This window comes from Acomys minous (genome assembly GCF_964271855.1).
Source record: "Acomys minous genome assembly, chromosome: 9".
Lineage (NCBI taxonomy): Eukaryota > Metazoa > Chordata > Mammalia > Rodentia > Muridae > Acomys > Acomys minous.
The window spans coordinates 116,789,532-116,803,743 of NC_140490.1; the positions used below are offsets into that span (position 1 = coordinate 116,789,532).

General features: G+C 43.9%; 1 protein-coding gene and 1 long non-coding RNA gene across 5 annotated transcripts in view; both read right to left on the reverse strand.

Moving 5' to 3' along the window:
* Positions 1–501: 501 nt before the first annotated feature.
* Positions 502–1,049, reverse strand: LOC311605075. Its single transcript, XR_014781779.1, has 2 exons — positions 1,006–1,049; positions 502–913 (listed from the first exon to the last, which is right to left on the reverse strand). It is a non-coding gene; the product is annotated as an uncharacterized lncRNA (long non-coding RNA).
* Positions 1,050–1,844: 795 nt separating this feature from the next.
* RAB3IP (RAB3A interacting protein) overlaps positions 1,845–14,212 on the reverse strand; it is a 45,548-nt gene continuing 33,180 nt past the window's right edge. For all 4 annotated transcript variants that reach the window (XM_084795370.1, XM_084795367.1, XM_084795368.1 and 1 more), the window contains 7 exons: positions 14,134–14,211; positions 13,289–13,492; positions 9,916–10,044; positions 8,578–8,690; positions 4,765–4,864; positions 4,610–4,679; positions 1,845–2,176 (listed from right to left, as the gene is read on the reverse strand). In XM_084795370.1, the coding sequence (XP_084651496.1) occupies positions 2,094–2,176; positions 4,610–4,679; positions 4,765–4,864; positions 8,578–8,690; positions 9,916–10,044; positions 13,289–13,492; positions 14,134–14,211 (777 nt within the window). In that variant the 3' untranslated portion in view covers positions 1,845–2,093. The remainder of the gene's footprint in view (positions 2,177–4,609; positions 4,680–4,764; positions 4,865–8,577; positions 8,691–9,915; positions 10,045–13,288; positions 13,493–14,133; position 14,212) is intronic.

Below are 14,212 nucleotides of genomic sequence, written 5' to 3' on the forward strand. Positions count from 1 at the left end.
AAGGACACTGCACGCTGCCGGGTCTGCCCCACCGCACTGCTGATGCTGAAGTGCTGGTTCCTGATGCTGAGTCGTGCTGTCCCTTATCTTCCTGTAGCTTCACTCCTCGGTCACTCTACTGACAAACTCTCCTCAAGCATCTGACTTGTTTGGATGTGTTCTGTAGTGCAGGGGATCAAGGCCAGGGCTGTGCTGTGTAAGCAGGCACTCTAATATGTAACTGCATGTAGCTAAACATGTAGCCCAACCTCTCAGTTTTAACATCTCCTGGATTTGCTCTTTTTATGTTCTATCTACAAAAGGTGTCTTTTGTGGGGGCTGGTCGGATGGGCATGTTCAGTCTGATTCTGCAGGTAGGCTATATGGTCCAGATTTCTAATAGGTACTCAGTCCGGCCATGAGAACACCTTAAACACTAGGCATGTACACACAGGAAACCCAAATGTCCACAGAAGTATACTTTCCACACTACTATGTAAAAGAACTGGGAACAATCCAATCTCTAGAGACAAATTATGTTTAATTACAATTAATGTACAGTGATTTAGGTGTAGAGAACTGCACCAGAGAGGTGGCTCGCCACGCAAAGGTGTTGCCACCAAGCTTGATGTCCTGAGTTTCTTTGGTCACAAAACCCACAAAGGGAAGGAGAGAACAGACTCCCAGAAGTTGTCATCTGACTGCCACACGTGCACAGGCACATCCCCACACAAACACATAAAATGTTTAAAAAATTATTTTTGAGATGTGAAGGTTTTCTTACAGGGAAATCTTAAAACTTATTTAAAGCAAGAAGTACAGTCTGGAGAGACGGCTTGCAGCTCAGAGAACCCAACTTCAGGTCTTAGTGCCCACCTGGCGACTCACAGCTGTCTGCAACTCTCTCTCTCTCTCTCTTTCTCTCTCTCTCTCCCTCCCTGTGTGCATCGGGCGTGAGTGTGATGCACACAGATCTCGGTGTGCAGTAGGCGTGAGTGTGATGTACATAGGCCTCTCTCTATGCACCAGGCATGAGTGTGATGCATTAGCACTCTCTCTCTCTCTCTCTCTCTCTCTCTCTCTCTCTCTCTCTCTCTCTCTCTCTCTCTCTTGCTCTCTCTCTCCCCCCCTCCCCAAGGCGTGAGTGTGATGCACGCAGATCTGTGTGCACCAGGCGTGAGTGTGATGCACATACATACACACAGGCAAGCATTCACAAACAGACAATAAAGCAAGGTTGTTTTGTTTCAGAACTGTGCATACGTAAGTAGCAAATATCTGACAGCCCAAGGCTATTCTCCGTAAACATGATCAGTAGTGTTCTCAGTGCAGTCAATGAACTATGCTCTTCCCCTCTGCTTTGCTTTCCTATACTTATGTCTCCTTTATGAACCTCTTTTACTTGTACGAGTGATGGTACTTTCTTTGTGGCAGCTTTAGTTCAAACTCAAGGAATCAAGCACTTGCCCAATAGCTCAGAGCTGGCAGAAGGCATTGTTTTACACCATGATCCTGTTTGTTTATCTTAATACTCCTTCTGTTCCATTACAGCGCCCAGTGCTGGCAGAAGCCCGACATCAGGATGCTCAAAGCCGCTGCCTCTGGGTAAGCTCACTCATCTTCTTTATTACACTTAACAATTCATTATGATAAAGGGAGGCACCACATCACAGCAGTCAGAATAAAAGTAACTTCCAGACCTCATAGCAAAGCCCTTTTTACAAATAAATCCTTTTGTCTGACCATCAGCATACACAGCCACAGATGAGGCCTGTGTACTCAGCTCCTCACAGGATACAATGTACAGACAACTATTGCCTTCTGCAACTCTATGCGCCAAGTCAGAGCTAAGAAAGACACACGCGTTCAGTCTGGTATTTATTTGGTGGTTTTGATTTGCAGAGTTGGATTACCATCACGAAAACACCTGCAATCCTTCGTAGTGTGTTCCATCAAGGGGGAGGCAAGCACAGCTCAGTCGGTTTAAAAGAAATCACAGCACGTCTTAGTGTGATGTGCAGGAGGGAAGGCTGGGCCCTCTCCTTGGAAATAAATATTGAGTAATCATAAAAGTGTTCAGCCGTCCAGGCAGGAGCATGCACGCCCCACATGGCTCAGAGTTCCTCTTTGAAATAGCCCAGCTTTGCCAACGACATCTCCTTTCTCAACTGCATGACCTCCCAAAACATCTGATCAACTACAAAACAAAAAAGAGACATGTAAATCATAGTGTGACATCTTTTTTACTGCTCAAGATTCACTGAAAATGTAAGATTAGCTGAAGTGCAAACCGGGCGTTGCCTAATGACACCCCTGATGCCAAACCCTAACCAGTTCTCACGGACTTCTCCCCATCTCTACCCGTCACTAGGCAACAGCCACTCAGTTTGTCATGATAACTGAGGATAAAAGTAGACATTTCAGTGTCTGGAGTAAATGCTAATTCTGTTTCCTCCATGAGCTTGTACTGCTCCATTATTTGAAGGTTATTATGCACAGTGTGTGTATTCCTGTCTTTCTTGGTTGTTTCATTCTCCCAGAACACAGATTCAATAATGTTCTTTGTATGGTCAAATCAGGGATAAGAACAAATACTGAGGGTCCACCGTCCATATGCACTGTCCACACATGGAATAGAGGTGTTCTGTGCCTCACACAGTAAGATCTGCAGTCAGCACACACTGAGGCATACCTTTTCCAATGTTGTAGCTTGAGGTGTACAGGCATCTAAATGAGGCCAGAAGTGCTGTAAAATATCTGTAACACACTCAACAGAAACCCCTCACCCACCCACACACACACAAAAAGTATGCAAGCTCAGAATGTCAATACAAGAAAGTCTTCTATCTGAAATGCTTCTAAGAAGAATCCAGATTTTAATTAAAAAAAAAAAAATTTTTTTTTACACAGATACAGTGAAATAACCCTGGTGAAAGAACCCAACTTCAAACCCAAAGTTAAAAAGCTTCATTCGGAGCCCAGTGTTGTGGTATAAGCCTTTAATCCCAGCACTTGGGAGGCAGGTAGGTCTCTGTGAGTTTGAGGCCAGCCAGGGCTATATAGTGAGATACTGTCTCAAAAAGGAAACTTTCATGTGGATCTTATATCCAGAGCCTGAAAGTCACATTTTTGTTGTACTTGCACTCTGACTATGAGGGCAGGCACGGTACTGTCTGTCTGCGCTTGTGGCATTATAGCCATGCTAGAAGTTTCGTATCTTGAAGCACTTGAGGTTTGGGGGCTAAGGTGCCTGAGCTACAGAACAAAGGCTGAGAAACTACCTTGGATTTAACTGACGTTAACTGAGGTCAATCCTTTGTTTAATACAAGGCTCAGATAATGGGCTTATTTTAAAAATAAAATCTTAGCTTTAGACCAGGGCCCCACATGGTACAAGCTGTGTACTAGATACATGAAGTGCAAAAGGGACAGAAGCCAGTGGGAAGGTCACATTTGTCATTTTCAAAACACATACGAGACATTTTATTCCTATTTTCATGAGGTGAATTGTTTCCAGACTTCCTAGTAGTCTTTTACTGTAACAAGGAAACGGTTCTGCATCGTACTATCCATACACAGGTATTCAAAGATGTTTTTATTAAAATTACAAAACTCGTTACACTTACAGAACTTCTGTTTCGTAGCCTTTAAGCTCCAGCATTAGAGATAAGTTCCATGCCTTATTAAAGCTGATGATACACAACTCTAAGCATATGGCATGGCTCAGCATGCCACAGCCGCACAGGCTGAGCTGAGTCTCTGCCAACCTGAGTCTTCCATAAACTTTTCTACAGTGTCTGTGGCTGGAAAGAATTAGCTCCTACTAGTCTTGCACTACAGAGACATCTGTAAAAATTTACTTGGGAGAAACTTCCTACAGTGTCAAATACGACCTAGCGTCTGCTGTGTCAGCTCTGAAACTGGCATGACGCGTCAGTCTTACGCTGGATGTAAACCCATCCGCACTCCTAGAAGATGATACTGAAATGTCAACACAACTGCAACAGGTAGTGGACTTGCGCTGGCTCACCATGTGGTGATCACGTCTCTTAAGTTGTACCTTAAAACATGGGGAGCTTCGGGTTGGCGCTCTGACTACTTAGACTTCCTTATTTCCATACACATGGACACCCTGGCCTCAGGACCTCCTGAGTGCTGCTGAAGCAATCTAACCTTAGCTCTACCCATCCCAACACTTTTCTCTTAAACTTTATTTTTGAGACAGGGTGACATTAATCGCTTAGGCTGGCCTTGAACTCATTCTACAGCTCTTGTTTGCCTTGAATCTGTTATGTTTGCTCCTGTTTAAACCTCCCAAGTAGCTGTCACTTTACTCTTTCAAAGGGTAAATGCAATAAGCTTCGGACACTGCTCACACTGACAGTGTGATTTATCATATAGCCCTTGAGAGGTAAAACTGGTTCTGCTTAAAACTCAAGAGTAAAATGAAGGACATAAAAACATCATTTTTGGAAGGAAGAGTCTCTCTTCTAAGTTAACCACGCATTTTGTTAGAACTATATACAAAGAATTTAACGGCACTGCAGGAACAGCAGCTTATTCCTGCATAATACTTGTTCTGATTGGCTAAACTTTAATATAAATGATTACAAGGATTAAGGACACTCACCATCCTGTTGTTTCACAAGTCCCTGCTGAATATATCGAATATATGTAAAAAAGTTACATACAGAAGTGATCTAGGAAGAAAAAAGAGGGGTCATAAATAGCCAGTTTTATAGCAAATGATACTTATATCATAAATGTCAGGGTCATGCCACTTACCCTGTATCTGCAAAAAGGAGAAATATAGTAATAGTTGCTTGAGTCCCCTAGTTTAATTCTGTGCTTACAGGACTTACTCTGGCCAGTGAGAGCACATTTCCTGTAAGATAACAGATTTCAGTTTTGTTTTATAATTTAGAAGCATTTGCCCTTACCTTCTTTACAAGCTGTCTCTTCATTAAAATAGAAAATATCTGAGACCCTAACATGTGTCAGGCCTGTCCTGCAGGCTGGACCACCATATGACAAGGCAAAGCCCCTCCCTGCAGACGTACGTCCCAGTGTATGCTGCGGACTGTGACTGGGCACCTCGGGGAGCAGATGCTGGGGTTTGCTGAGAACAACCAGCCACAGCTCAGCACTCCACACGCAATTTCAGCTTCCTCACTGAGAAGAAGCTAATCAAGATTATTCAAGCTTAAAACCCGCAGCTAACGGTGTGCAGGGTAACACCTGCCGGCTGGAGTGTGCGTGTTTGGTAGAATTTGCTGCCCTTAGTGTGGGATGTAGGAAGCATAAAGAAATACGCTGACCTTAAACACAAAACCGTAACGCTTCTGGAGGTGGATACTGTGTCTTACTGATCTTTAAAGCCTGGCATAAGGTAGCCATTCACTAATGGATGAGCCACCTGTCACCATGCTGCCCCGTGACTCAAAGCCAGTTTGTTTACAGCCCAGTTGTCAGCCTACTCAGCTGGGAACTTGGACACACACAACTACCAGTCTTTGTTAATGCAAAATTAGCATAGAACTATGCAAAATTAGCACAGCACTCAGTGGACCAAAGGGGCCATGACATTACAGATGACACAACAAGGGAAACACAGCATATGAACCACATTAGATTTCAGTTTTACCTACAAGGACATGACACAAGTTCCTCCACATTAAGAAATCAAGTGTAGAATAGAATGTGTTATTTGGCACAAGATAATTTTAGAGGTTGCCTGCAAATCTCTTTGAAAAACTATCTTCTAATTCTTTTCAAAGAAACTTTGCCTTACTGTTTACACACGCAAAGTGCTTTAACTACTAGTTTGGGAAGGATCCGAAGTCAGTAAATTTCAGGTTCAAGTGTTAGAAGTCCTTGTAACTTGCAAAAAGTAAGTTTATTAGAAGAAAAAGGCTCCCTTGAACTAAAAAACAAAGTTACCAGCTCTTCTTTTTTCTTTCACTATCTTGTCTCATTTTGAAAGGATTTTGCTAAAATGGTCTCATGTATTAAGTTTTAGATTAAAAAAACAAAAACAAAAAAAGTCGCCTTCAAAGCGAGGATTAAGCTTTGCCTTAATTTCCTTAACTTCCTCTCTGGTTTGTGGAAGGGCTGTCTCTCTGTGTGCACGTGTGTGTGTGTGTGTGTGTGTGTGTGTGTGTGTGTCCTCTGTGTGTTTCTTCACCCCTCCCCCCAGTAAGAGCCTTTCTTCAACTGCTTTAAAAATAGCCCTAAGTGGTCATCTCTAGGCGCTAACCTGGCCACAGCTGGCCTCCCCTCGGATGCTGTCGTAGAACATGCTACTTCGCGGTGTCTCTTCCCAGCTCTAGTCTCAGGATTCCAGACCCTCGCTTGCCTTGTCACGTGGGAACAGTAGCAGAAAAATCCAGGCCCATAGCTTCTTTCACAAGCCAGAACCTTTTTTTTACTAATTTCTAAGATAATTCCAAGTGCTCCTCAAGCCTCTAAGGTCGTGCCTGTCTCTTCTCCTGCCTGTCCTCCTATTCTCTGAGCACACTGCTTTCCTGTCCCAATTTATCCAATTCCACCCACATCCAACGTCATCCCTCATCACAGCTAGAATGACCTTGACCTCAAAATTCTCACAGCACTTGTCTTTTGTTTAACCACCATTTTTGAAACCTAATCCCCCAGAGCCCTGCTAGGACTTCACCTTATACTTTGTTTACAATGCAGTATGTGAGCCAGCAAGATGGCTCACTGCAGAGTGTGACAGCCTGGGTTCAATGCCCTAAGCCCACAGAGCAGGAGAGAAGCCAGCTCCTACAAGTTACACTCTGATTTCCACATGCATGCTGTGACATTCTGCTAAAAGAAAATAAAATGTAAAGAAAGAAAAAAACCTTCCATTTTACACAATATATCCACCACAAGCGCCATGCCCTCTGACCTCACACACATAAGCACTATGTAACCTGCTCTCTAAGTCTAACTATGTAACTCTAAAGTCCCTCAAGCCCACATCGCTGTCTGTCACCATTTGGAGTAGACTTCCGTGTGTACAGTATGTGTGACATAATGCAAGCCTAGACAAATTCCATACAGAAACCGCCATGTTTAACATAGGGTCAGACCCTCAAAAGACAGACATTGCTATCAGTGCCTCTGACTTCCCACTTGAGGAGCTGCAGGGCCACAAGGAAAATACTCTGGTGTTTGTGGAATGTAACAGTACAAATGTCCCTAAAGTCCAGGCTGTTGTGCTAGGGTGTCACAGCAGTAGTGTAACAGACTGCAAAGCTGAGTGGATGTGCCAGTCACAAAACAAACACGTGAGCAGCTATGCTACCCACACAGTCATGCAAACACCAACGCTCTATAATCCTGAGAAGGTGTGCGTCAACAGAAAGAGAATGTCACAACTTTTAACAGAGCCTAGCGCAGACACTAGCACAGCCCTGACGGGAGGCAGTGGCTGTCTGCTCTGAGCTCTCTTGGGCTTTCCTGTCTCCACACTCACCTGCTCCCTGGATGGCTCTCTGTTGTTTCTTTAGATCAGAAGCTAAAAGCACGGTTCCATGCTGGCTTGGGGCAGACTGTCTCAGGGGTTTCAGGCTTTCTCCTCACAGTATGAGGCAGGAAGTCCCTGCTCTGAAAAAGGGTTGTCCTCCCTTCGACACCTTATAGTTGCCAAACTCCTGTCACATGTCAGAGACAGGACTATTTGCCAATTTCAGAATCTTTTATAGTAATAATATGTAAGGTGAGGATCAATTATTTTTAATTTTTGCTTTTTTAAATTATGTGTATGTACCTGGTCTCTGTAGGGGTGTGTTCCTGTAAGTGCAAGAGTCAGCGAGGGCCAGAAAGAGCAAATCTGCGTTACAGGTGCTCATGAGCTGCCTGGCGTTGGGAGCCAAGAACTGAACTCGGGTTCTCTCAAGAGCATCAAGCGCTGTTAACCACCAAGCCATCTCTCCAGGTCCTGGTGCCCTCTTTCCACACTTGCTAAGACCAGTTCCACATCAGCATTTTCCCAAACTAGTTTTGATGGCAATCCTCAGACTCCAGTGTTTTACACATATACCAAATGTACACAGGTAAACTCATCATATTCTCTCTCTCTCTCTCTCTCTCTCTCTCTCTGGCAAAACAAAAGTTCGGCCTACAATTGAATTCATTAGACTGACTTTATAACCCACCCATGGGTCAGAGCTGTTTGCAGTCCGTAGTCGGCCTGCACCCCCAGCATGCATGTGTATTTTGCAGTTAAGAGATCTCAAGGACTCTCTCCTGAGCAGCCCACACCCACGTGACTAGGGTCAGTACCAATGGCCTTCCTTGGGTATTTCTCTCTCCTCAGCCACACTGAAATCTAAGAATGTACAATTTTCCCTTAATAAGCCACACACCTTTCTTAACAGACCACAGCTTCGTCTGGGGAAATAAGTTCAACTTTTAAATGCAAACTTAAACACTGGTACCATTTGGGGATTTGTCTTTGGGCCACTGACACTAAGGGAAAAAAATGAGGAGTCATGTGATCACATTTAAAACACATAAATGAATTAACGCAACACTACAACACAGACTTCTTGAGAACTCACTCTTTCCCACAAGGCACGGTGTAAAACCTACTTTGGCCCTCCACATTCTACGGCGGAAGCTTTCACAAATCGGATGGGCTGCAGTCCCACTGGCTCGATGCTTAGAGTATTGTTCTCCACGGCCTCCAGAACAGCCGAAGCCAACTTAAAACAAGAATTAAGTCCCGGCAGAAAAAGATGAAAATGAAATGTGTTAGTTTATAAGCTAGTCTTCCTGCAGGCTCACTAACTTGGCTTTAACCACTGCAAAGGAAGAAAACACACAAGTCACATCCCCAATTTAACTTCTTTTATAATTCAAGCAGTTGTGAAAGGCAACTTAGTCACAGTGGAAGAAATATTTGTATTAACTAGCAAAGGATAAAGGTATTAATTCCAAGCTCTGTCCATTCCTTACACAAGATTATACACGCACTATAAAAGCCACTTCAAAATTAATATCCTAATGCTTTGTCCTGCTCAATTTATGCAATAAATGTTGGTCATTCACAATAGCAATATATACTAATTTCAGCTATTTGTATCTACAGGCACAAAAATCTACAAAAAAAATTAACATTTTCCCCCTGAATCAAACAGGAAGTCTCCTCTGACAGGCGGCCAGGAAGGTCAGAGTTCAGTCTGGTGAGATGAGCACCACTAGGGAATGTCCCACCACGCACAGGCCACACCAGGCCAGTGCCACGTTCCTCATCCACAGTTCTCCTGACAAGGACGCTACAGCTCAGTCCTCTAAAGACTCACGCAGGATTCTGAGGACTGAATTCTTTAACCACTAGCTGGCAGGCTACTTGGAGACAAAATTCTCACACATAAGATCAAACTGAAATTACAACTTTACAGTTATATACGATTTACACAATATCCGATCCTTTTCAATGTTTTTTCATCTGCCTACTTCATTTTTCTAACAGCTCTGACAGGCCAAGCTGGCATCTTTCCTGCTTTTTTATGGTCACGTTTTGTGTTCTGTTTTAGGGTCTGTACTTTGGCAGTGGTAGGGATCACATTCAGGGCCTTGCACAGGTGAGTCAAGCAGTTCACCCCGTGCTACAGCCCAGCTCCGCACACATATGTACTGCGCAGTGATGAGCCCGGCAGCACCTTTACCAGTGGATACAGAACTGAAAACTGAACCTGGTGTGTGGATCGAGCAGCAAGCCCTCCTCCCACATGCCTACATGTCACACATACAATGGGGGGCGATGTTCACAATGATGGTAACCATGGCCCTAACAAGAAATGGAGAAAATGCTAACCATGACATTTTACAGTAATTTACTACAAAGAAGACGTTGGAATATAAAACATGATAGTGGAAACTACAAAAGATTCCAATGCATTGCTATTAAAATGAAAAAAAAATTACCTCACTCTTTGCGAATGTTAAGCATGGGAAGATGTCCTCCTGGTAGATCTTGTCAAGGAAAGGACACGTCCTGTCCATCGTGGGCTCATCCTTCCAAGATCTGAATTCATTATACAGAGATAAATCGGCCTAACAAACCAAAGCAAACACAAAACAAGTTTTAAAAGAACAAACATAAAGCTGCTTGACAAAACTAAACCCTAATTTAAACATTATTAAAAGAAAATGTTCTTCATATAAAATAATAAAAATTCAGCTGGCCCATTATACATGACAGCAATCTGTCTTTAAGAGATGGCTGACTGAGCCCTTTGGGTGTGTCCCCTATGGCATGCTCTTTACCTCACGGGCACCCAACACTGCAGGTGCTCCTCACTGCGTGCCCAACTTGTCTGGGGTTCCCTGTGTTAGCAGACACCCCCACGAGGCCCCTGCCTGACTGCTATGCCCAGCAGTACTGGGGCTCTCCGAAGACAAAGACTGTCCTGCAGAGAAAGCCCTGCTCACCTTTCATCCTTTCTGAAAAGTATCAATCTGGGCCACGGTAATTAAATAAAGTGAATACACTGAGTCTAAATGGTGAAACCTAGTGTGGGGTGAAAAATGAAAGCGACTGTTCTTGACTAAAGTCCTAAAAGGCTGGCTAGGAGCCACTAGTGTAATCCACAGGACAAAGAGCAGCAAGCACAGCCACTGCACTGCCTGCCTTAACCACAGCCTGAATCAGCAGGCTTGACCCACCACTGGCACTCGCTCTCCTCTTTCTCCTTTACTGAGTCTGACCGCAGCCTTCTGCTCTTCAGATCCCCTCAGCCTGCCTAGCCCACTCGAGGCCACCTGCAACACACAAGGTAGCACACGCCTCCAGCGCCGAGTAGTGCCCTTGTCCTTAGGGAGCTCTGAGCGACGCTCGCGGGTGCTGGACGCGCTCTGTGAGCTGTGGCTGCCCTAGGATAATGTGGCCGGGGCTGCAGTGCCCATCAAGGAGACAAAAGGCTGGGGACACCCACGCTCTCCCTACAGCCGTTAGCGTGTAACGGGGCTGCAGTGCCCATCAAGGAGACAAAAGGCCGGGGACACCCACGCTCTCCCTACAGCCGTTAGCGTGTCACGGCAATCTCAGTGTGCAGATGTTTCATTCTAATTCATAAATTTCTTGAGTCAAAGCTAAAGGCAAGAGGATGAAATATATTAAGAGGTAAATATTATTGAATATTTTCAAATTTGCTTGTGAAGTTAATCAAGAAAATGGAGGTAAGCCCCAAAACAGAGCAGTGAATGACAAAAGGACTATTTTAGCTTAAAGGCAGTGATTTAAACCATTTCTTAAAAGCTCTTTCAGGAACTATGGTTCCTCTGAGTTGTGCCAGGCAGATATACACCCTCCCCCCCCCCTATTTATAGATAAAGTCAGGACTTAGAGAGAGAAAACAGCTTCCTGAAGTGACGCAGTGTGCCAGCTGGTTGGTTTTGTCAGCTTGACACAGCTAGAGCCACATGAGGAGGAAACCTCAGTTGAGAATATGCCTCACAGGATGCGGATGTAGGCAAGCAAGCCTGTACGGCATTTTCCCAACTAATGACTGATGGAGGAGAGCCCAGCCCACTGTGGGTGGTGCCATGCCTAGGGTGGTGGTCCTGGGTTCAAGCGGGTTGAGCAAGGCAGTGCGCAGCACCCGGCACAGCCTCTGCACCAGCTGCTGCCTCCAGGATCCTGTCCTGCTTCAGTTCCTGTCCTGACTTCCTTTGATGATGAGCAGTGATGTGGAAACATAAGCAAAACAAACCCTTTTTTCTCCAACTTGCTTTTGGTCACAGAGTTTGATCTCAGCAATGATGATCCTAACTAAGACACAAAGCCGAGTCCAAATTCAAGCCTAAGGGTTGAGGCCCCAAAGCCCCGCATGCGCGAGAGTTAAGAGCTTTCAGACACCACTTCTGTAACTGGGAACACCATGTTTTCTAGAAACACACTTTCTATTTCACTTCAGAGTGCGATACATTGTCCTAGGGCACACTGCAGTCCAATGTTCTTGATTTCTTTGTGTGATAAAACGTACTAACATTTTCACAAAACATCAGCATATAAAGTGGAGATAGAAAGCAAAAGTAATAACATGTTGCCTATTTGTACGCATTTCAAAAACGAGAGAAACTTTTTAAGTGACAAGAAACCATCTAAAAAGTTTTAATGTAAGCAATGGGAGAAAATGCACAAAGTGAAAAAGCACAGTAAGAGCTAAAAGTGTTTAAAAGTATACTTAATTACCCGGGTGGTGGCAGCACACGCCTTTAATCCCAGCATTCAGGAGGCAGAGGCAGACAGATTGCTGTGTTTTCAGGAGGCAGAGGCAGATGGATTGCTGTGTTTTCAAGGCCAACCTGATCTACAAAGTCAGTCTAGGACAGCCAAGGCTACACAGAGAAACCCTGTCTCGAAAGAAAAACAAAACAAAAACAAACAAACAAACAAACCACTTATTTAAAGTTAGATCAGAATTAAAGTAGTGGCTAAAGCAGAAACAAATATGAATTTTAGATTTTGCTACATTCAGATTTGGATAAGAAAAAATTCTTACTAATTGCTGAACAAACGTGACTCAGTTGTAGCAGCCAACGCCTTGGCTACTGAATGTAGCAATTCCTGGCTTCTATACGCACAGAAAATGCACAGAAAATGAATAAACACCACTAGCGCCCTCAGCATGCATCAGCCTAGATTTCACAATGAACCAGCTTTTAAGAAAACAGTGAGGGACACTCTATCCCCTTAGGAATGGTTTTCATCACATAAGATGACAAAACCAACAATGTTTAATAACACATTACAAAATACACAGATTCTAAGTTATCTTTATGTTTTCTAAAATGTAAAGCTTCTATTATTTCTGGGTTCTGTTTGTTTTCCTGCTTAATTATCTGAATCAACTCTAGAAGTTACTTATCAATGTAAAATTTTGCTTCTCTCAGATTTCAAGTAAAAAGGGTTGATAGTAAGTACTCTTTAAGAAAATCATACTTTCACGTTTCTTACATCCGTCTTTTAACCTGTACAAACAGAGCGTCCTGACAAGTAAGGATTCTAAGGCCGCCCTCTGTGCTTTACCCAACACATGCCAGTTCCCAAAATGAAAAGTTGAAATGCAGAACTTACTCACCGGGTCTCCAGCAGGTCCTCCAAGGCCAGCCAGGGGAGAACAGGAGTGGAGGGTCCCTGGAAACAGCCAGCTCTAGATAAAGCCTCCCCTGTCTTAATACTGTTTATTTTGTACTAACAAAGTTTGCTGGCAAAAAATAAAAAAGCCTCGACTGACATCTCAGTGATGACAATTAGCAAGAACCAGCAGAGCCAGCGGGCAGCGTTGGGTGTTACCTCTTTGCAGTCTTTTACAATTGGCTGGATCACACTGAGGTCCTGATGGCTCCCACCCATGGCACTGCTGGTGCTTTTATTCCTGGCATGCCCCCTCTTAAAAGGCGCCTTTCCAGCGGCCAGAGGCTCCTGTGTAGGTGAAGTTGGGGAGCTGGACAGCACGAGTGTCTTCAATGCGGCCACCTCAGCTTGAAGCACATCGATCTTGGAAAGAAATCAGGGCCACATAAAACACACCTCTCAGCAGAGAATGTTAGCGAGTTGGTCAAAACACTTTCAAGGACAGAAAATAAGTTTAAAAATAGTTTCAAGGACAGAATATAAGTTTAATTTGTATTTTCTGTGGAGTAATAAAAGGAAGGTAATACAAGTTTTTTGGGGCTTTCATATGGCTTGGATTCAACTACCAGTGATGTCAAAAGAAAAATTTTAAATAAGCAAAAATATCTAACACTAATATGAATTTTCAAAACATTAAAATATATCAGCTTACGATTAGCTCAATTTCACTCCTAAAACAATAAAATCTGATTAGGTGTTTTTTTTTTCAGTGAATTAACAAATATTAACTTTTAAATGTGACTATAGCATCCTTTTATGCAATTTACGTGGTTGTAAATAAGCTGGCTGTGAGGTAACAGACACCAGTACTCAGTGTGGACAGTCCCTATGTGCATCTACTTGCTCACTCATAGTTTCTGCAGCTTCCAAATGTAAAGTAAGTTCTGTTTTCTACCAACTGGAGCAGCCAGGGGCTGTTGGGACCCTCGGGAGCAGCCAGGGGCTGTTGGGACCCTCGGTAGCTGCCAGGGCTGAGGTCCTCCCATCCCAGCGGCCCTACTTACTTTCCCTTGCGCTTCCTTCAGCTGCTTTTCCGCGGTGGCCTGCTTGACATTCGCTTCTCTCACCATCTTGTGAGCTTCC